This window comes from Rissa tridactyla, chromosome 8 (genome assembly GCF_028500815.1).
Source record: "Rissa tridactyla isolate bRisTri1 chromosome 8, bRisTri1.patW.cur.20221130, whole genome shotgun sequence".
NCBI classification, from domain to species: Eukaryota; Metazoa; Chordata; class Aves; order Charadriiformes; family Laridae; genus Rissa; species Rissa tridactyla.
The window spans coordinates 5,520,294-5,542,365 of record NC_071473.1 but is presented as its reverse complement, the minus strand read 5'-3'; the positions used below and the strand labels follow the sequence as shown (position 1 = coordinate 5,542,365).

The 22,072-nt window shown below is 42.1% G+C and overlaps 1 protein-coding gene across 7 annotated transcripts in view; it reads left to right on the top strand.

The window, feature by feature from the left end:
• The window catches only part of TOM1L2 (target of myb1 like 2 membrane trafficking protein), a 58,171-nt gene that overhangs the window by 3,109 nt on the left and 32,990 nt on the right, over positions 1-22,072 (top strand). For all 7 annotated transcript variants that reach the window (XM_054211391.1, XM_054211385.1, XM_054211384.1 and 4 more), the window contains exons 2-4: positions 17,135-17,219; positions 17,914-17,992; positions 19,673-19,822. In XM_054211391.1, the coding sequence (XP_054067366.1) occupies positions 17,135-17,219; positions 17,914-17,992; positions 19,673-19,822 (314 nt within the window). The remainder of the gene's footprint in view (positions 1-17,134; positions 17,220-17,913; positions 17,993-19,672; positions 19,823-22,072) is intronic.

Genomic DNA, 22,072 nt, shown 5'->3' with positions numbered 1-22,072 from the left:
CCAAGGAGATTCCTGAAATTAAAATCCATTTTGCCCAATCCATATTGCTTTTCAGCTCGATGTTGCAGTGAAAGGAGGTAGGTAATAATCCCATAGGACTTAGAAGAAGTCTTCTGGATCCCTTCAGAATGTCGCTTTTATCGTTGGTTAGTGATTACTAGAAAGCCTCCTCAGGGGCTATGTGTTGCAGCTGATGGGCTTCTGGTGTTTTTAAACGGTGCTGGATGCGCAGTGCCTGGTGAATCCAGCAGCCATTGGCGATGGCTGGATTCTACCTTCTAGTGGAAGGTGTCGCTGCCCATGGCAGGGGGATTGGAATGAGATGATCTTTAAGGTCCCTTCCAACCCAAACCATTCTATGAGTCTATGATGCTGGACGAGGAGCCCAGGGGGGCACTGGAGCTTGTACTGACAGATTGTGCTATGTGGCTCTGGCCAACTGAGGGGTGGTTGTGCCACCAGCCCTGGGGAAGGTCTTTGTGAAAGCTGGAGGGGTGGAAAGCTGGAGGGGTGGAAAGCTGAAGAGTCTGGAGGGTTTGTTGCTTTGTTGTGTTTGGCCATCTGACCACATCTGCTGGGACAGCAGGACACCAGGAATTCTGCTTTGCAGGCTGCCAGGTATGTTGGGGCTGACAAGATCCTCTGTGGCATCGGGTGTTGGCCTGGTTCTTAGAACTGAACTGTTTATTTTTTCCAGTCAATACTGTAAATACAGTAGACCCTTAGGGAAGGACTATTTTGAAGAATACTCCTGATCCGTGAGAAGTACAGGAAGATGTGTAGTAAAATGGTGAAGACAGACTGCTTGCTATCGGGAGAGGGGCTGATGTGGGGAAAATGCTGCAATTTACAGTGGCAGGAATTTGCCTTGAGATTCAACATCCTGCCATAAATTGTGTTTTTATCTTTCTTTGTTCAAGGGAGCCATCTTTAAAGTGTCACCACTCTATTCAAGGTTATTAGAACAAATACCCTTACCATAGGTTAGCGAAAACATCTTGGATGATTAAAGCTGATTGAATTACAAGAATGTGGAGTGCTGGTGACTTTTTTTTGCTCATTCTGCTTATTTGATGTAGGCCATATGGCTTACACATGAGAACACAGTAAAACCAGTTAACATTTTGTAGTATTGTTTTTTACTCTGGAGACTTTGCAAAGGCTTCAGGAGAGTGCTTATTTGTTTGAATCCAAATCAAGTCTTGCTGCTCACTCCCCCCAGCTTCCTCAGGTGTGAAGGGCTGAGTTGGGGCAGTGATGTGTGAAATGGGCTCCTCACGGGGTGATGGATGGGAGTGTCGGGGTCCGTTTTGGTAAGGGCTCTGGTCAGGGCTGTGCGTACTGCTGAAGTCAGCCGTTCTTGCCACAGCCTGAAATCTGCTTGATTCTGAGCCAAAGACCTCCAGGGAGAGAGGTCCAGCACCTGAGTTAAATGCACAGAGACCTGAAAGTTAATTTTTAACAATACAGTAGAAATTAAGGTGTCCCGTATGACTGGGGGTGTTGATCAGGCGGTGCTGGTTTACATCCCTGGTCCCCGTTGATGAAGGGAGGTTTGAATGAGGGGTGCTGCTCTGGGCACTTGCCTTGGAGTCTGTTTTCAGGGGAGGCAGAGTGTGGTGATTTAATGCAGAGCATTGTTTAAGGAGGCTAAAAAAACAGGGTTTCAGCAAAAGATACAGAGGCACTTTATTGAAGCAACAGTGAGACAGACAGCTTTTCAATTGATTTTTATCAAAGCACTTGCAGTTCCCATTCAAGGCTGTTAAATTGATAATAAATATGGTGGACAGAGTCTGTTTCCAGAGCTGCTGTTTTGTTTCCCCCTCTTTTTTTCTTTCCATAAAGAAGCACTTAAGACCTTTCTTCAGGTTTCTCATATCTTAAGATTTTTATGAGTCTTAGAAAAAAAAAAGGGTTCCTAAATAAATGAGTTGATAGCTACATGCAAGAATAGAGAGATGTATTACAGTGAGCAGCCCATGGTAATTCTGCAGGAGGAATTAACCCAGGCTTTCTTTACCACATACACAATTTGCCTAAATTTCCCTCAGAGTAAACTTACTACTTTTCTGTGCTGTAAGAAAAACATATCCCCACAGCATATTCTGTATCAAAAAGATGAATTTTGTCTTTGCCTACAATGAAGAGGGCACAAGAAGAACTCTCCTCAGAGTTTAAGTACTTTTATAGTTACTCCGGTAGCTGGTCAGTTGTTAAAAATCCAACCCCCCACTGTTCATGTAGAATTGTGCTAGTCATGCAGAAGAGAGTCTGATAAAGTGCTTTTAGTTTTATAAGATTATTTAGATCTGCTTTCACTTCATGACAATGGATTATGTTGTAAGGAAAATCTCCATGAAATACAAAAATGGATATCTTTGCTTTTAAAGGAGCAAATAAATACTGAGTCATGAATCTGGCAACTTGGAGAACTACATACATGTGTGAAGCTGGATAATTAGTATAATACCATTTAATACTAGGTTTCTAAGACTGGATTTATTTTATAGGCACAAAAGCAGATTGTAGTTCATGAAGGTATTATAGCATGTATTTTTGAGTAATGCAGTTTTATCTCTTCCAGCACAGTATGCTTAAATGTATACTCCATATGCTTCTAATATAAATCTATATGTAAAGGTTGTAGTGTGAGGACAGCTCGTTCCCAGTTTGATACTGCTCTGTTCATATACTCGGCAGATTTTCTAAACTGCATATTTAAAATATGCCTGACTAAAAACATAGTTAGAAAATTCCCACAAACCCTTCCAACTGATATCGTATTTCACCCAAAGCAAGGAGGTATTGTGTGTTTTCCTTAGTTTAATTAAAACCAGTTTTAAATTAGTCAGACTTTCCTTTGATTTCGTAAACTACATTGGATTTTTAATTAAGCACTCTTTGAAGGTGATCAAGGCGTCTGGTAGTAGCCTCAGTGATAATGGTCAGTGGAGGAGCCATGGCAGTTGTTGCAGAAATTTCGGTGAGACGATCCTTTGTGGGGGAGGACTTTGCGTAGTACCTGCAGGGCTGGTGCCCTTCAGGGTTGGCCTGGCAACCTCTTCCCTTGTCTGACATTTCGTATTTTACTCTGGGTAGATAATTTCACACTTTGTGTTTTGGTTTAAAAATCTGTGCAATGTATCAGTGATAAAAAGCATAAATGTTTGGAGAACACAGGGGGAAAAGAAGAGTTGCAGGAGCCCTGAGAAGTTACAAAGTGACCCGAAAGGCCAGCCCGTGTAACACAGTTGTTCCCCTATATGACGAGTCTGCACAGATCATCCAGAACTAATTTTCAGTTTTCTTATTTGCATCCACCTGGGGAATTACTAGTTTTCTACATAAAAGAAACTTGTTGCTGAGTGTAAAAATCCTATCTGGGATAGATAGGCCTTACCTTCTGTATTTGCTTAGTCAGTCCCCTGACAGTTCACCATTGTTTTGCTCGTTTGTTTCAGTTCTCGTCAATGGGAAAGGGCTCTTTTAAAACTGATGATTCTTGAGCACAAAAGATGCTGGTCTAAAGGCTTTGCTACAGCCTGGTCTCTCTTCCCTTAGGAGCAGGTCCTTTGCTGCAGGTAAACATGTCTATCCATAACTCATGGAGCCGGATCTTCTAATCTGTAGGTACTCTTCCCGTTGCTCAAGAAGGGGAGATGCAAATAAATCCAGCCAGTCTATTATTGGTAGCATTGTCTTTAAATTTAAAAATATGCTCTATGATTGCTCTGTACCTGCCAGAATTATAAGGTAGGCCCCATAACGTAGTAACTCATTTCAAAATCAAGGATTAGGGAAGAAAAAAAAAGTCTGTGTATGTATATACTCTGTCTTTGTTACGACAGTTCCTGGCACGGCTATATATAGACTATTTACCCCTGCTTCTGTATCTCTCAGTTCACAGAAACCCTTTGGCAGCTCCGTGTTTGCAACGTAGTCTCAGACAGTATCAGGAGACTCAAAAATGAGAAGATATTCAGAAGGAACCTGTTGAACAGTTTGCTTAGTTCGTAAGCCTGCTTATTCTTTGAGAGTAAGCCAGTCTGTTCCCCAGCTGGTCCTCAGAAGCCTTCTGGGTTAGATTACTTTGGGAAGAAATTCTTTGTTCACATTTAGATGAAAGAAAACGTACACAAAGTAAAGGCACAGATTGGTGTTATAAACTGTGTTTGAACCCCAAGAACTTTGCAGAGCACTGGTTTCTTAGTCTTAAGGCAAAAAAGACTTTGTTACATCCCACGTGGTCAGGAATGTTGAAGATATTGTTAACTTGGATGTGTTGCATCCTCTGTATTTTTGTGGGATATATCTACTGCAAGAGCTGTGACCAGCTTTGTATTTGACCCAAATAATAAAAATTTCACATTTATCGCGTAGCTGAGTAAATGCAGAAATAGTCCCTTTTTGAAATCTGGTATTTCCTGAGGTTTTGGGTTTTTTTTAACTTTAGTTTTGTCTCAATTATAGCTTTCTGCATTTATTTTCCTTTTGGGAGGAAAAGGGCATCCTTCTTTGCCTATACACACAAAAAGCTACCTTGAGCAGATTAAATAAATTGCAAGCTTGAGCAGCTTTGCCAGCAAATTTTGGAAGGTCTTTATGCTGTACTAGCCTCACAGGCTAGCGGTGTTTCATAGCTCCCCATCACTTTGTTTTCTCAGACTAACAAATATGTCTGTATGTTTTAATAGAGGCATTTTACTGAGCTGTGATGACCAAATACTTACTAAATACGGATTATTTTTTTTCCCAGACATCTGAAAGGCTTTAGTTAGTAATTCTGTCCAAAAAGTCAAGCCTGAAGTAAGTTTTCTACTGAGGTGATACAGAGATGAGATACTATATTGTAGCTTTCCCTTCCAAAACATCTTTCTTTGCAGTTGATGCAATAGATATCTGTTGGGCTCAATACAAACGCTTCTCCCTTCTTTATATGAAGCTGTCGAGAATCTGAACTCCTGTATTCACCAAAAAGCACTCCTATCAGTTAACAGAGTATTAAGGAATGTAACCAGTTAATTGGTTCCAAATTAAAGTTTAGGAGAGAAGAATATGAAAACTTCATTGGAATATTTCATCTGGAGTGAATCTTGAAATCGGTCGCCATGTTGTGCCCAGTTATTACCTGAATGCTGTCTAGTACTATTTTTCTGAGCAGTTGTTAATGGTGTATAGGTATGATCATAAGATGATTGATAGTGAAAGGTAGGGGTTAAGCAGGATCCGGCATATATTTGGTTTTGGGGTACCCTTATCTCATGTTTAAGCTGTTGTAGTAAATAGCTTGTTTTTTCATTATCTTTGAGCTGCCCTTTCTGAGCTGGTTTTCAGTTCTTCTAATTAGAAGGGTATTTTAGTGAAAAGAGCGATCTCAGACCTTTGTGAAATTTTCTGCTAGTACAAATAATGGTAAATCTGAAATCACTTATTAGACAAGAAGTTGTTATGGCAACTATAAGATGGTTGGCTAATCAGAGAGTGAGATCAGTTTTTATTTACAAGCATAATGAGCAATTAAGTTTGAGCAGCTGTCAGACTTGGAAAGTGATTAAAGTTCAGCAAACAGCCCAAATGGGTCAGTGTTCAGTTCTGGTCGTTTTCTGACACTTCAGCTTGATCATGTGTGGGTTTTACCTACTATAATTAAAACTGCCTTTAAAATCCCCATCTCTGACACAGAACTTGGCATAGCCAGTCAGTAATGAAAAACTCCTCTTCCATCCAGGTTCCTTAAAGAGTATTGGCTTTGAGTCTTGCTGCAGTTAATGAGGTATTTCACGTGTAGCATCCCTTAAAGCAAACCTTAGTTTGCATGCTGGCTTGCAGAATCATCTCCAGGCCGTTGATGCTCACCAGGAGAGAGATGAAATGGTGCAGCCTTGCTCAGGCAAGCTTTACACCTCTAAAGGGCACTCTTTCATAAAAGGCATCATTATACTGCTGTTGGTTGCTTAGGAAGCTGCTGCGCGCCTCAGAGGAAGGACGTGCACAGTGTACATGAACATAAAACGCAAAAGAAGTTGAGAAAGTCTTGGTTCACCCAGATACATAAGGGAAGTCCCGGGTGGGCTAAGCTCAGCCAGAGCTGGTGATGCTCCGTCATTCAGCTGGCCACCAGAGAACGGGGCCAGGCTAGTACCTTTGCTGGTACTCATTGCTTTCTCAAGCAGGAGCAGTGACACTAACATATATCAGCGTCGCGCTGCCAAAAAGGCTTAAGTAGGTTTCGTATTTATCATTTGGTATACTGTGACATCTCCTGTGCTGTTGATTAACAATCTGTAAGCAGCAAAGACCAGAGAGGTGGTTCTCTATAGATTCCAGAAGATCGCATATGTTCACACTGGGAAAGTTCCCCTCCATCCTCTGCAGTTTCCAGAATGCACTAGAACACAGCCCTTTGCATTTCCTAGGATTTGCTTCCCTGCTCCATATGGTAAATAAGCCAAACTGTTTGTAAGCCGTGCTCAAGATCTGTGTTCTAGTTAGAATTTTAACTGTCCAAGGACCAATATAGTTATTTTCCAAAAGTATGCTGCAGTCCCCTGATGCATTTACATTGTTTTTAATTTTACTACACTAGTAGTATCATGTAATATAGGCGATAGCAGTGGAATGTGAAATGCATTGGGACAGTTCCTGACCTGAAGAATTTACAAAGTCGTATGACTAGATAACACAAGCTGGTGAATGGGGACTTAGGGGAAAATTAAAATGACAGTCTTAGAAATAGGCATTTGCATACTTGATCTAAACTTACGGTATTTACATTTTCTATTTATCAGTCTTTTTCAGGCTTATCTACAGCAGTGACACATGAGAAACAGGGCTGTAGAAATGGAGCAGAATTTTTAATAGCGTTATTAGAGACCAAGAAATCTGCATTTCTCAGCCCGTACAAGACGGAATTGCACACATGTATCTTGTTATTAGCGTTGCCTGATTTGCACTCGGGTTTCCTGAGAAGATCGTTTGGAAGTGTTTAGCCGCTAAGCTTTTGCAGGCATAGCGAGCTTGGCTTGTTGGAACGGGCAGCTGGCAATAGAGCCCTTCAATGACAGCAGCATTGGCAAAAGCGATTCCTGTTACCTAGTGGAACGGGCGCCAGCTCTCCCCTCTTCCCGTGGCGAAAACGCTTAGCGTATTCCAGACGCTGATCCTCAAGCCGTGGAGACATTGGAGAGTTTGAATGGGATCGGAGCTAGCTGCCTCTTGCATAGGCCTGCTGTCATCTTGTAGAGCAGTGTGAGGGAAGGCTGCGAAATTGAAAAGCAAACCGAAGCATTTCACACTAGAAAACGTGAGCCGTCAGCCCTCAAAAGCTGCAGACTCCCCACTGTCTCCTTCGCTTCTGCGTGTTGGATAATCGTGGTTTTCCAGAGGACACAGCTCTCACCTTCGTAGCTGTAGATATACAGGAGAGCCGGCTGTGGGAACATGAACATGAAACAGGCTACTGCAAGAGCTGTTTCATTTAATTCATAACACATTTTAATTATTGTGTATGAACGTTTACTTAAAAATCTGCTGTAGCATGCTGCAGCTAAGGAGTAAACTTGTTTGTAGCTGGTTTTTTTGTAGGCATGAAAGATTTTGACTTTTTTTCCCTAAGTGCAATTAGTGTTTTATTTTAAGCGTGTGAGAATGTGGGCAATTGACTTCAGGAGTAACTTGTAAAAAAATAATATAAATAATACTAATGTAGGAGCCTGATGGATTATCTTTGCTTTATAGTTTGTTTGCAGCAAACATGTTGCAAGTGAGTGGGTGGGAGGGGGAGTTTTAAATATATGGGGATGGATTTTTAGAGTTTGCAGCTGACGTGGATTAAAAATTCTTAGAACATTTCATCCATGAAAGGCAATTAGTTTTGTTTTATGAATATGAAAAGCACGTAGCTTGTAAGTACTGGAGTGAAGTCCCAAGTGAGTTATTAGAACTTGCTTTACTCATGTAGTACAAAATTAGCCATCAAGAGCTGATAGATTTCAAATATAGCTCACTGACACACTGATCATCCATAACTTTTCATAAAGACGTTTTTTCGGTCTCACCTGTAATTACTGGATGCCATTAAAGTCCTGAACGGGGCAGGTAATCACAGATCAGGACACCTTCTTGCTCTTGATGGTGCATTTTGTGCAGCTGAGATATCAAATTGTAATGCCGCTCTGCCTGCGGTTCTGGGTGGTAAAACTGCACCTGGATGCATAGACTATTCCTCTCTCTCTCACCTCCTGGTGGTATCTTACTGATCAAATACATTCTTCTGCTTTGTATTGTGATACCGTTTTTCTGCATTTTGGGGCGAATGTTTTAAAAAGCAATTTGCAACGGTTTATATAAGGAACTGTCATTGGTGTTCTGTGTGGCTCTTATAAAGAAAACCCCACAGTAATAGAGCCTTTAGGCATACTTGTTAACAAAGAAGTTGAGAAATAAATCACTACTTTCAGCTGCCCTTTCTCTCAGATTTGTAAGTTAAGGCTAATAAAAGTAATGAAATCTGCTCTTTTTTTTAGCAGTTGTTTTTTTGCATTAGGACAAAGTCATGTATATGTATTAGATAGTTGTTTAAGAGCTTTTTTGGAATACTAGGATTTTCTATTGTGAGTTGTCTTTCTGGTGAGAAAAGCTTCACACCTACTAAGGTGTGTTTGGAAAAAGATTATTTTTCCAGCTTCTTTGGCTAGTTTTTTTGTCTGTGTTTTTTTTGGGGGTGGGGCAGAGCCAAAGACTCAGCTGTTAAAAAAATTTGTGTTTCTAGTGTTGGTAAACAGGTGTTATTCATCCAGTATGTCAGTGTTTTAATACGTGAGATTCTCAGGTAAGGAACTGGTAGCCCCAATTAAGGAACAAGGTAGTTCCCCCCCCCCCCCCCCCCAGTCATCCAAATTCCTTGGAAAAATTAAAACAATATAAAAACTCTTTGGCAGGTAGTAGGGTACAATTCAAGTTCTGCCTATGGCAATGACTAAATGTCGGTGTGAATTGGTATAGAGGACCAGCTGCCTTACCGTGATCAAAGGAAGAGGAGATTTGGGTAACCATCCCAACGCAGTGACCTGTTTAAACAACGCTGTGCTGATAACGTCTCCCATACAGAAATCATATGGACAAGTCACAGCAGTCGCGGTCTAATTCAGAAAGGCAAATCCGTGGGAGAACGTTTTGTCACCCGGAAGGCTTTAATTTATGCTTTCCTGCCTCTCTTCTAGAGAAGAAAGATGGACACTCAGAGTGTGATAATATTAGACTAGTGGAAGTGTTGCCTAATAGATCACAGATGTTTGCGGAGTGGCGAGCCATCATCTCCACCGATACAACAGTACGCGGGGACAGTCTGTCATGAGATGTGACATGTCATAAAGGAACATTGATTTGTCGCTCCCCTACAGTAAATCACACGGCAAACATCTCCATTCGAATCCATAAAAATCCATTAATACAGGACGTATATTTTAAAACTGCTTTGACATTTCTGATTGAAGGCTTTAGCGTATTGATTTCTGACGTGAGCAGGTCCTGGTTTGTCAATTGCAAAGAAGCACCGTACGTTGAATACCGTGGGTTTGCGGTGAGATGGGGACCTGGCCAAGGTCACTGCTGAAAGAGGTGAAGAAACACGCAGCGCAGGCTCGGTTTTAGGGAAAAGTGCTTCTGAATCATGCAAATAGCTTGATGAGCTGGGAGCTGCTGCCATATGACCTAGCTCTGAAGGACAGCTATTTACAGTACATGGGTCAACCCGTTAGCTTTAATGGGTGTACAGTATGTGGGAGGAAGGCGGTCTTTTGTGTTTTGTTTTTTTAAGCTGTGTAGAATGAAGAACTCAGAGGAATTTCACGTTGTTTTAAAGAAGCAGTACTCTCTGCCGTCTGTTTTAAAAGAGAGCAACTTATATACACATGTCATTCAGCGGAGCATGCTGTCAGCAGCAACAATTTCTGCTGATGGGGGAACTTCAGTGAGAAGATTCATAACAAAAGTCTTTATTGTAGAGAAACACACTGTTCTGCTTGGGATCCAGACTCCAGTGCTTTTAAGGACTATGACTAAACCATCATTTGTGCCTGAGATGAATGACATCTGAGTACAGAAACTGCCTGGACTAGGTTACCCTGTCAGGCCATTTCTGTACGATACAATAGCGCAGTACGGGAAGGTCAGTTTGGTTTTACAACCTGCAAATGCATCGAGACCTATGAGATGTGCTAAACTAAGCGAGTCAGGCAGATATTCTGTCTTGCCTACTCTGATATTATTATTAGGATTTCTGTTTTGTTTTTCTTCTTGTTCAGGTGAAGCTCTGATCTGAGTATGAAAGAAAAATTTTTCTTTGTTATACAGCTGTTAATATTTGTTTAATATGTATTAATCCATTCACCTTGCTCTGCTTCTGAAACTGCTGTGTAGCTATGCTCTGTTAATCAGCTGTAGTTTCCTGCTCCTGAGAGGCTAAGTTTGTGGGAGATGTTGGGCGATGTCTTTTCTGTAGCATATCTAAATCGCAGGAATGTTGTAGCATAACTGTGAATACCATGTGGTCCTTAAAAAGGCACAGTAATTGCATATTACATATTCATGATTGCAGGTAAGCGTGATCTGGAAAGCAGGTTTGAAGAAGTTTGGCATTTGGGTTGCAGCTTCAAAAAGAAGAAAACTTGAAAGTTAATTGGAGAAAATGACAGTTCCCAGTTTGCTGCTGTGCCTTCAAACAGCATTCGAGCTAAATACTCATTTTGATTGCACATGTGCATGTCCACAGCTTCTCTTGTTATTTTATTTTAACGTAGACTCTGCAGTCATTATAAATCATGATTATTCATTTATTCAGCTCCAGAAACTTTGGCAAAGCAATGAGGGGAGGATAGATGACTTCATCCCAAAGAGTTTTGATGCAAGCATAGCTAAAATCAATTGAAAAATCACAACGGTCAAAGTGGATGACCAGTGCTGCGGCAGTACAACCCAAATCACGTTTTTCTGTAATGCCTTGCAGTTCAGATTGAGCCTGTTTGTTCTAGCTGACTGGCTTTTTCTTTGGAAGTGTGAAGCTCAGCATTTTCAGAGCGGTGTGAAATAAGGAATGTAGAAAAAGGACTTGGAGCAGTGAGGTGGCTAATTGAAAAATGCTATTGGAGCTGTGCTTTCTAACAAAGAAACTGGCAGGTTTTTATGAGTAAGTCACTTCAGAGTTGAGTTTTGATCTTGAATTTTGAATGAGTCACATTTATTTTTTAATAGCAGCGTTTTGATAAAAAGGAAAAAACCTCCTGTTGGTTACCATAATGTCTAAGTGTCCGTGACTGTCTTTCTAAAAGCAAATACATAAAAAGCAAGAATAGGCTGTTAGGTCCAGGAGTATCCAAGTGTGTTATTCTAGTGTATCTCTGTCTTCCAAGTGAGATGTCTTGAACTCAGCAGCCATGTGAATGCTGAGGATCTTTAGTCGTATCTTCATTTTGCTTGGACAGCTGATATATGTTTCCGTGGCCTCTGTATGGTCTTTCCCCAGGTCTTATTGACGGCGCCATGCAGGTCATTGATGATTTGCTGAATCCAAGAGAGACAACTGCAGTCACAAAATGTAATGATGCTTTAAAGCAAAACAATTCTATAAGCTACAGCTCAGAGGAGAGATGTTATCGTCTCCTTCAATAGCTTATCTTCCCTCGTGAGCTATCTTGTGTGTTTTGCGTTGCCTTGCAAAACTCTTTTTTTTTTTTTTTCTCTGAAAGACCTCTGTCCATTCTATAAAAGCATTTTACATTTGACCTCAGCTAATAGCCCTTGTTTCTGAGAGAGCTCCACCGAGCTGAAGGGAGGGGGACAAGTAGGATGGAAGTAAAAGCCTGCTAATAACGTGGCGTCTTCTGTTCTCTGTCACATATTATGCAGAGTGAAATATAACACATCTGACTGTTTGATTTGCTAATTTCAGTCTTGGAGCACAGCTGGTAGGCAGGTGGACTGTTAAGAGGCAAGACAAAGATCTAAGATCTGCCATCTTCTGAACTTCCGAGCAAAAAAAAAAAAAATAAAAAAAAAAAAATGTTTTATGCTGCTTGAGCACCAAACGCTGTTGGAGGGAAGGGGAGAAATTTGGAATCGGAACTTTTTTGCTTTTGGATCTCTCTAATACGGTGCATTGGTGTGCACGCTTCTTGCATAAACAGAAAATGATTTTTTCTATGTAATTCTTCCCAAACATATGAATCAAAAGTCTCTGAAGCAACATCTGGAGAAGTCCCAAGACAGAAAACTGTGATTTCTCTGAGCACAAAGATGTGTTCATTCACAAGATTCTGGTATTCAGACAGAAAAAAGCGCAGTTCTTCCATTTTCATTTAATGCGATTTATAGCTAGTACAATATTTAGCTTTCACTTTTGCCTTTTCTTCCAAGAACGTTATGCAGCACCACAGTCGCTTATTGGTGTCTATAGATAGACCTTTTGGGGAGATTTTTACCCTGGTCATGCCTTCTGTAATCATTCAGGCAGAGTAGATGTTCCCAGCGTTTCCAGCAGTCGGTTTTTCAGTCTTGGCATATGGCACGTGAGTTAAATAGCATACAGACTTCCACTTGAGCAGTTGCAATCCTAGCGAAAATCGTCAGGCCGTCTGCATTGGCAGGTTCGGTGTAATGGTCAGAGGAGAGCATTGGAAGTGGGAAGCAGGGAAGAGAGACGAGTTCTGCTTTTTCTCTGTGTGTGAACAAAGGCAAATTTGAAGCATTGTCAACATTAAACCGTAACTTTGAAGCAAAAGTAGCATGAACTGTAAAGGGCTGTGACAGCAGCTTCTCGAGGACCACCAGCAGTCACATATCTTTGTTAGGTGACTTTTGAGCTGGGTTCAAGATGGGGGTAAAAGTGTTTTTTTTTTTCCCTTGCATTTTAAAGAGCATTCCTGTACTGCCCTGCACAGGCTGTTTATGATGTGGCAATTACATGGGAATTTCTGACTCGATTTCCTTGTGGTGACATCTCTCAGGTGGGAGCAGATTGTTTGGGAAGAGGCTTGGCTGGGGGGTTTGTGGGCTGGGACGGTTTACACTGAAAACTTTATGCAACTGAACAGTGACTTCTGAACGCCAAAAATGTACACGATTTCAGTGTGAGCAGGGAAATACTGATATTGCCATTTGGCAGAGTGTAAAATGCGGCCACAAGAGTTAGATCTCAGAGGGAAGGTGTGAATGAAAAAATAGCACCATTTTTTCTCCTTTTCTTTGCAGACTAGAGATAAGCTAATGCTTGCGTGTGCATATGCAGTGTCCAAGGTCTGCAGCGTGTCAGGCGTGGAGAGCCAGATTGTCTTTCTTTCTACCAGAACATTTATGCTTTAATTTGGGAAATGTGGTGGGAACTGATAGCATCTTGTTTCCGAGAGAGACTTTCTGATGATCTTACTGCTTGTGTCGCATCTCCGTGTCAGACAATAACTCCTGGCCCCTGCTGTGGTGGCAAACTCGGCAATAACACAGCCCTCAGAGCTGCTCCCGGGGCAGAAGCTGTGCAAGGCATCCTTGGCACCCAGGCTGGGACTTGCCAGCCCTTTTGTTACACAATTAAACTCTACCATAAACTCTTCAGTTCAGTGAGGGGAGGGGCAGGAGAGACTCCTGCTCATTGCTTTTTTCCTTGTCTGATTTAACATTTCTTATGTCACCCTGGAATTCTTTGGTCATGTTCCAGAGTCCTTGTGTGAACTAGTGCCATTTAGATGCCTTTTAATGAGCTTGAAAGAGACCGAGGAACTGGTGGCTTTTCTAAAGGGTATTTGCATCATTTGCATGCCATTTCCTCACAATTCTGTGATAGTTTCCAAACTCTGTTTTATCTTGTCAGTCGTGTCTATTTGCTGTTTGTGGAGGAGCCTCAGAGATATACATGGCTTCCAAAAACGTCCAATAAATACCAGGCAGGTTGTTGAGTCTTTTTAATTTACTGCATTTTTGGATATATTGGCCAGGGAATCTCTTAAGGAGGAGTGCAGGCAGAGCTGTTTCACCAGAAATCCAGAAGTGATGACCCACTGTGTTTTGGTTCTGGAAGAGCTCTACAGGCTTTCAGTTCATTTCAGCGTAATACTGTTCTTCAAACAAATCACACACCAACTCGCATGCCTTCTCTGCAGTCAGTTAACTCCTTTCTAACAGTTGAGAGAGTGCTGCAGCAGCAAATCTGGGTCACACACCCTACAAAGGACAAACGACTACAGATGACAAGTGCTTGTGTGCTCTCTGTCGCTGAAGAAGAGACTAAAATTAGCTCCCGACTCTTATTCGAATTAACAATTACCCAAGGGGAAAAGAACTAATTCTCAAAAAGACAAATGTTACGTCTTAAACCCACACAGTCTCAGCCACGTATTACTCCAACTAAAGAACAGAAATGCAAAAATAAAAAGGCGGTAACCAAACTTTCTGGGAGAAAGGGGATTTCGTTTTCCCACGTGGTTCTCAGAAGGGAAATATGAATGAGGTTATTGAGGACCCCAGACGAGTGTGTGCTACCCTCCGTACAGTGCTGCAGCAGCATCTCTTTACCATCTCCAAAATATCACAGTTTTTAGCTGTGGAGTACTGGCATATACACATTTTGTCAAAATCAACCTTAACTAAATGGGTTTTACAAGCGCAATGAACAAAGTGGCGGCTAGCACAACTTTGTGCAGGATCAGCATTTTCTGCAATCATTTATAAAAAGTGATTATAGCAGACCAGAGAGTACGAACATCGCTAAGTTGCTGCCTGACGCCAAATGCTGTCAAGAACACACAAATTTGTTAATACAGTTTTAGATTAAGAAAACAAATCATACGCCCAGCTTAAGGAATACCCTTTATTTAAGGCGTAATCTCTCATTTTGTGGCACTGTGTTTATAAATCCTTTGCAGCTTTGGAGATCACCTTCTCCAGCAGAGCAGATGTAGTGATTTTTTTATATCCCTGACTGTTAAGGGTTTTTCTCTAATATTAAATAAAACGTTTTCCTAAGGAACGAGGACTATATGGAGGTGAAGGCAGATGACATTTTATAGCAATGAAGTGTTATGTACAGTAGAAGAACAAAATGCAACTAAAAACCCAATTGTTACAAGTAACTTTGCACAGAGATGAATTCCTGTATCCCAGAAAAGATTAAACAGCTCTGCCTGCACTCTTCCTTAAGAGAATCCCTGCCCAACGTATCCAAAATGCAGTAAATTAAAAATGCTCAATAACCTCTCCAGTATTTATTGGACATTTTGGAAGCCATGCATCTCTCTGAGGCTCCTCCTCAAACAGAAAGAGTTTTCATTGCCAAAGAGAACTCCACATGAGGTGGTGATGGCTGGAAAAGACCCAGAGGTGAAGATGGCACAGCTGGGAGTTTTGCCATCTCTGTTTCCTCCCCGGTTGGTGAGACACGGCGATCTGTGTGCGTCTCGCAGCACTGCCTCTCTGAATGGGAATTGAGGCCTGCAAAGAACAATCTCCTGTTCCATAATCTCCTTTTCCACAGGGCCCTCTCCATTCCAGAGACAGATGGCTTCTTTTCAGCACTCTCTGCTTGGATTTTGCATGTGCTGCCTGGTTTGTCTCAGACTTCTGTAATTGCTGTCCTTGGTGGAGCTGCTTTTGCCACTGCTCTGGTGTAGACAAGTCACTGAAACTTGAATTACCCAGACACATAGCCTTTCTCTAAATAATGTCCCATAATTGTGGCCTGTGGGCATCTCTATCCTCAGTCACAGTGATAGAAATGTTAATGGGAAAAACGTGGCTGGTAAACAGAAAGAGAGATGTGTGAAGAAGTCCTTGGAGTCTGGTGTTCTCAAACAAAATCTGCCTTGTTCTGGGGGACAGATTGAGGTCTGAGGTAAAGACAGAAGGAAAGCTGGGGAAGATGGTACCTGTGGTTTTGTTTGTGCTTTAAAATGTTTAGAAGTTGGTGGGGGTTTTGGTTTGTTTTACATTTTAAACGTGCTTTTGTTTACCCTGTTTGCCTTCCAACATTGGATGTCAGAGATCTGTAGAAAAACTTAGGCTAATACAGAGGAGAAGGTCGTGTTCATCTCAAAGGTGCCCTTTTTAGGTCTCTCTGGCAACAGGCTTTATGTTCAACTCGATAGCGTTTCTGAATGTGGGTAGTGTAACGCAGCTAAGGTTTGAATGCCGCAAGTGAAAAGTGTGAAAAATTCAGGGGATGTTCTAGGCACCACCAGACAGAACTATATTGATTTAGGAGGAAATCCCAAGGAGGAAATAGTTCTTGTCAACTGATTACTTGAAGTTATGGTTATGCTACTCTTGCAGACGACTATAAATTAAACTGCCAACAGTTGGCATCTGCCACTGTCACAGTGCTATAGGTCATCCTTCCCATAGAAGTTAGCCTGATGCCAGAGCGACTGACTTACCTGCCACGCAAATAGTGAGGGAGCATTTGGGAGTCGGGAGGAAGGCGGACTGTGCTTGGGAGATGTGCACGTAGCTCCAGCACGGAGAGGACATTGGGGACAGAGGGAAGCAGTTCCCAGCCCCCTGGCAATCGAGTATTGAGGGACAGCGGTACAGGAGTAAAAAGAATCCCAGGCAAAAAGGGGTGCCCATGAATGATATTGTGACCTGAATTGTCATGTGCTAAATGTTTTCATGTGCTGGTGGTTCTTTCTACACTGAAATTCCGGGCTCCCTTGAATTCTGTCTCCAAGTTGCTATCTTTCCTCCCTCAATTGATGTGTCGGTGTTACCTACTGAAACAGGGAGGAGGTCATGTTGATTTTGGGGAGATTTTCCTGCCTTATAACTTGCCAGCAACACAGCATCCAACAAGTTCAAATTGGAATTAGCTGACATTTTCCTACTCTCCCAGGAATTCAGGAGTCTTTGAAGAGCAGCCCATCTATGTGGGCTGAAGGTAGTGAGCTCGAGGGATAACTGATTCTGTCTGGAAACCTTTATGCTGATCCCTAAAACAAGGAGAGAAAGTTTGACATTGCTTACAGTCAGTGGGGACTTTTTTTTTTTTTCTATCTTCTACTGGATAGTTTCAGCTGAGAGTAACTGAAGATGGACTGAAGTATAGTACCTAATGAGGAAGATATAAAAAGATTTATTTTTCTTTCCTTTACAGAAAAGGCCACAGATGGCTCTCTGCAGAGCGAAGACTGGACACTTAACATGGAGATCTGTGACATTATCAACGAGACAGAAGAAGGGTATGTGCTATTTCGCTAAACTTTGAAAGGTTCATGAGCACAATCTTCATCCAGTTGTACTCAGCATGTGAAGAGATGCAGTGAGTCCGGGGGCAGATGCTCATAGTTTGAATGTGGTTTGCATATAAGCTTCTTTGTTTTCCTGCTCCTTAAACATTTCAGAAAACCACTGTATGATGCAGCACTTTCCATGGTCGGTCTCTGCTTGGGAGGGCTGGCATGAAAAATGTATTGTTGGAGAGGGTACCCAGTTGTACTTCTGGGGTTCTTGTTTTCAGCAGGTGTATCTCTTTGCAGTGCTGCAATGCTATTAATTTCAGCTATTTGAGTAGAGAGCTTCTCTGATACATCTCCTTCAGCATCAGAAAAGCTGTGCTGCTTGCAGTTTGCAGGAGAACTGATCGCTGGTCTTACGCCCTGAGCCTTTTTCTGAGTGGCTGTCAGTCTTTCCTCCTTGATCAACATCCTGCCTTTTTGGAGGCCTCGGGCATTGCTCTGGTCTTGACTTCTGTGATATCTTGTCTCCTCGCATAATTCTACATGACCCTAGTTTGGTTGTCGTCAAGCAATCTGAAGTTAACACACATGCTTATGTCCAGCTGGAAATGGTAAAGGATTCCTTTTCCCACATTATATGTATGGCATGTGAAGAGCGCCTGAGCTGTCTTCTAAAAATGGTGTGTTTCTCCTTCAGCCCAAAGGATGCCATTCGAGCACTGAAGAAGAGGCTGAACGGAAACAAAAATTACAGAGAGGTCATGCTGGCGCTGACGGTGAGTGGGGGCAGGCTGGAATGCCTCGAAGGGCAGAACCCTTTTCTTTTGTCATTTCCTTTTCCTGGCACTCTCTTGAATGAACGCACTATTTGCTTTAACAGCCACTGCTCTGCCCTTTTCTTCTCTCCAATTGCCTCCTCACTTCCTTGGGGAGAGTTGCTGGAAGCTTTGCGTAGCGTTTTTCTGACTCAATTGATTTCTGCTTTTTTTCTGGGCTCTTATTCATCCCAAGTACTGACTGAGGAAAGTTAAAGTAGCCCAAATGGGTCTGTGTACTCTTTGGGGCTTTCCCTTCTACTCATCTCCCTGCGTCCTGCTGTTTCTTCCCTCCAAGACAACAGCTGTGGGCATATCTGCAAGTGAGGATGATGAACTTGCCATATTTTCAGCTTCATAAGTAGTTGATGCACAATTTCCCATGTGAATGGATCTCTGTAGGAGACTCAAACTAATTTATGCTGATCTAATTTCACTCAATGAAGTGTAAATTATATTCTGTGCATTTAGGCAGCACTGCTAAGGTGCGAGATAATTTGCCAGTGACCTTTGCTACTGATGACTTTAGCTAGGGGTTTCCTGGGTAATGCAGCACTCCTGAGCGCGCGGTGCTGGGCAGGCTCAGCGCCGCAGCGGTCTGAGGAATGAGCAGCAGTAACTGGATCGAGTTGTGCTGCTGTGGGTAGGTGATCTGTATGATTCTTTCGCACAGCTCTTGTTGCATCTCCCTGACGAAGCGTGACTGTACTTTCTGTCTTTTTGCCATTTCCTATCCTGGATTGTCATTTTGACAGATCACCAAAGACCAAACCATGAGATTATCTATTGTGCTGGAAACAGCGAAATTCATCAGGAATGAGTCCGTGTCATCAGGGCTGATGAAGGTAGCTGAACTAGGAGAGTAATTACAGCCTCCCCAGATAGAGAGTCGCAGTGGTTATTAGGCATGGCTGTAAGGAGAAGTGACGCATTGGATTTATCTCCATGCTAATCATGTTCTTCAGAGGAAAAATCAACAGCTGTTCTTCCATGGCAGTTGAATGGCAAGTGGAAGGTGCCTCTAGCTAGGTTGCAGGGGGAAAATGTGTCAAAGTATAACCTGTCAGAGCATTCACAAGGGAGTGTTTTGAATGAGCGAAGATCATTCACCTGAATTCCCAACTCTAAAACGCGGCTTATAGCTCAGAGCAAGTGGGTCCAGCTGTGTTCCAGGTACATAGGAAATGGTGGAGTGGCACAGCACGATAATATCTCACTGTGACAGGATGTCCTCTGTCTTACCTGCTCTTGATGTGATGCTGTGTACTTAGCTGTTCAGCTGCGCAGGTTGGAAAGTTCTGCTTTGAAGAGGAAGAAACTTTATATTTTTTTACCTTGAAAACGGGCAAAGTTAGATCACAAAAGTGCCCAATATGTTAATGGTGGGTGAGGTACATCTAAATGTGTGTGTAGAAAAGTAAGCTTTCTGGTAAAATTGGGGAAGAAAAGAAGAATTAAAAGTGTGATTTCTCCTCTGTCTTCTCTCCCTCCCATCAAAAGTTTTAGAATAAAATAAAATAAAATAAGATAAATTAAAATAAGATAAAATAAGATAAGATAAAATGAGAAACCAACCAGATAGGTGCTATGTGTTTGATCAAGCTTTGCTCCAACAATGAATGTTTTCTTGTGTGTGTGTAGGTGTTGGAGACCTGTGTGAAGAACTGTGGCCATCGCTTTCATGTCTTAGTGGCAAACCGTGACTTCATAGATGGTGTTCTGGTGAAAATCATCTCGCCCAAGAATAACCCCCCCACTATTGTACAGGATAAAGTACTAGCGCTGATTCAGGTACACACCTTGTCTCTGCTTCCATATGTTGCTGCCTGAAATAAGGACTGTCTGCTTCAGTGCTACGCATCGCTAAACATGCTGTCATCATTAAAAGTGTGGCAAGTTTTTTATACGTAAAAACAAACAATATATCCAGATTGGCAGGGAAGAGCAGACATGCACACGCATAGATATTTTATCCAGGCAGAAATGCCTGGATTCTAGTTAGAGAGGTACCACTCTGCTCTAAAATAAGTGGATGGCTTTGCAATTTAACAGTCAAATCTAGAAGCTGGAGACCTGCTTCTGTGATGGGCTTGTCATCTGAGGCCAGGAAATTAGAGGATCGCACTTTCGCTGTCAGTTGCAGAACACTTACCTTTCTGTGTCTGTTTCCCTGACCGTAAAATGAAGCGGTTTCCCTCCATTAGAAAGCGTTCTGAATTCCTTTTAAAGATGGTTATAGAAAAGTAAATGACCATATAGGAGTTAAAATGGGTTTGGTGTCTTTTCTCTGGTTATTGTGCAGTAAAAGTGCACTATCAGATCCTTGCCTGCAGTGGGGAAGTTCAGACGTAGGCTTGTCTGCCACTTCTCCTTCTGTGCAGCATAACAATAAACAGCCATGTTAATTCCACAAACCATTAGCAACACATGAGGAAACATTGGTGCCTGCCTGGAGGAAATCTGACAATTATAGGAAGCTTTATCACTAAGCTCCTACAGGCTATTGCATACACCAGAGACTAAAAGACACTGCGTATTTAAAATGATATAAACCTGCTGCAGTGTTTCTTGTGGGAAGGTACTTAGAAATGCGCAGCATAGTTTTCCGGATATACTTCTGATTTGTGTGGCAAAGCACGCAGTTGAATTTCTCCTGGTTTATTTGTTATTAGGATATACAGATACGAGGACATCGTTAGAGCATGACAATGTAAATAAGTGATTTCCGAACAGGAGATAGGCTGGGTGGGGGAATTAGGTGGGCATTGCATTGGGGTCTGTGGGGTCCCTTTATTTCTGGTCTCTGATCTCAAGGCTTCTTTAAAAAAAAAAAATCACAAAATTAATGAAATTATTAAAAGCGATTCTTGTGCATCTGAGTGAGCCCTTGGGTGTCTGCCTGCTTTGGTGGGAGAGCAGGTGCATGCTGTGACCACCAGATGAGGTTAAATACTGTCCCATGAAGAGAAACTGTGCGTGTTTCCATACTGTTTGCTCTGCTACAGTGCTTTAGAGAATGTTGGTTACGCTGGGTCCTGGATTTAAGTAGATTCCTAGTCATCAATGCAACTAAGATGGAAGTATTTGTAACATAACCAAAAAGCCGCAGTCATAGCCTCAGTGTATCAAACAGAGCTTTATCTGAGTAGACTTGGTGCAGTAGAGCTAAAAGCCTGGGTACTAAATGCCTGTTGGTATAAAAAGCTTGAGAATTATGAAAGTTGCCTGTGGGTGGGTTCTGTTAGTGTCTCTTTAGCTGGAGGTGGTAGGGGACTTTGTTTTCCAGATTGCCTGACAAGTTTGGAAAAGTGATTGCAGTCACTCATCTCAGCTGCCCTGTGGACACGCACACCCGAAATATCCCGCACGTCGTGACCACTTTGCTCAGCTTAGACTTTGCTCTTTAGAGCTCCCTGCAGTTGGAGTTAACTCCCTTCCAGGGGTCTGATCTCTTCTCAGCTCTGTTCCCTTGCTGTAGGCTCTTTAGAATTTGATATCAGGGAATTAATAAGAACAGAAATGAGAGGATTAATAGCACTTGGAAGCACGGAAAAAGCTGTGCAAACAGTGTACGTGTCCAACCATACAGCTCTTGTACTCCTGGGTCTTTCCATAGCAAGGGCAGATGAAGCTGACACACAATTTCTTAGCTAGAGACTTGACTGTTTTGAGATGTTGGGCATCTTGTGTCTCACTTTCTCAACCTATTTCCCAGTGTACATGAATTAGCATCTATTACATATTGCTTATCCTTCCTTCTTCTTGCTAAAAAGGCCTTGGAAATATTCCTTATTGCTGTGCCTCTGGTAAGAGCTTGCGTGTCACCTCAGAGTTGATACCACTTTGCTGCCCAATAGCTGAGCACTGTTATCAAAGATGAAGCATGGGGAAACTTCTAGTGGCACAGCAGATTCTTTGGAGAGTACACGTGTTAAAAAGTGTCCAACGCTGGAAAAAAATTTTTGTGATGGTCACTGATTTAGGGGCAAGATTTGCAATGGTATTTAATTAACCTATTTGGACACACTGAGGTGCCAAGTG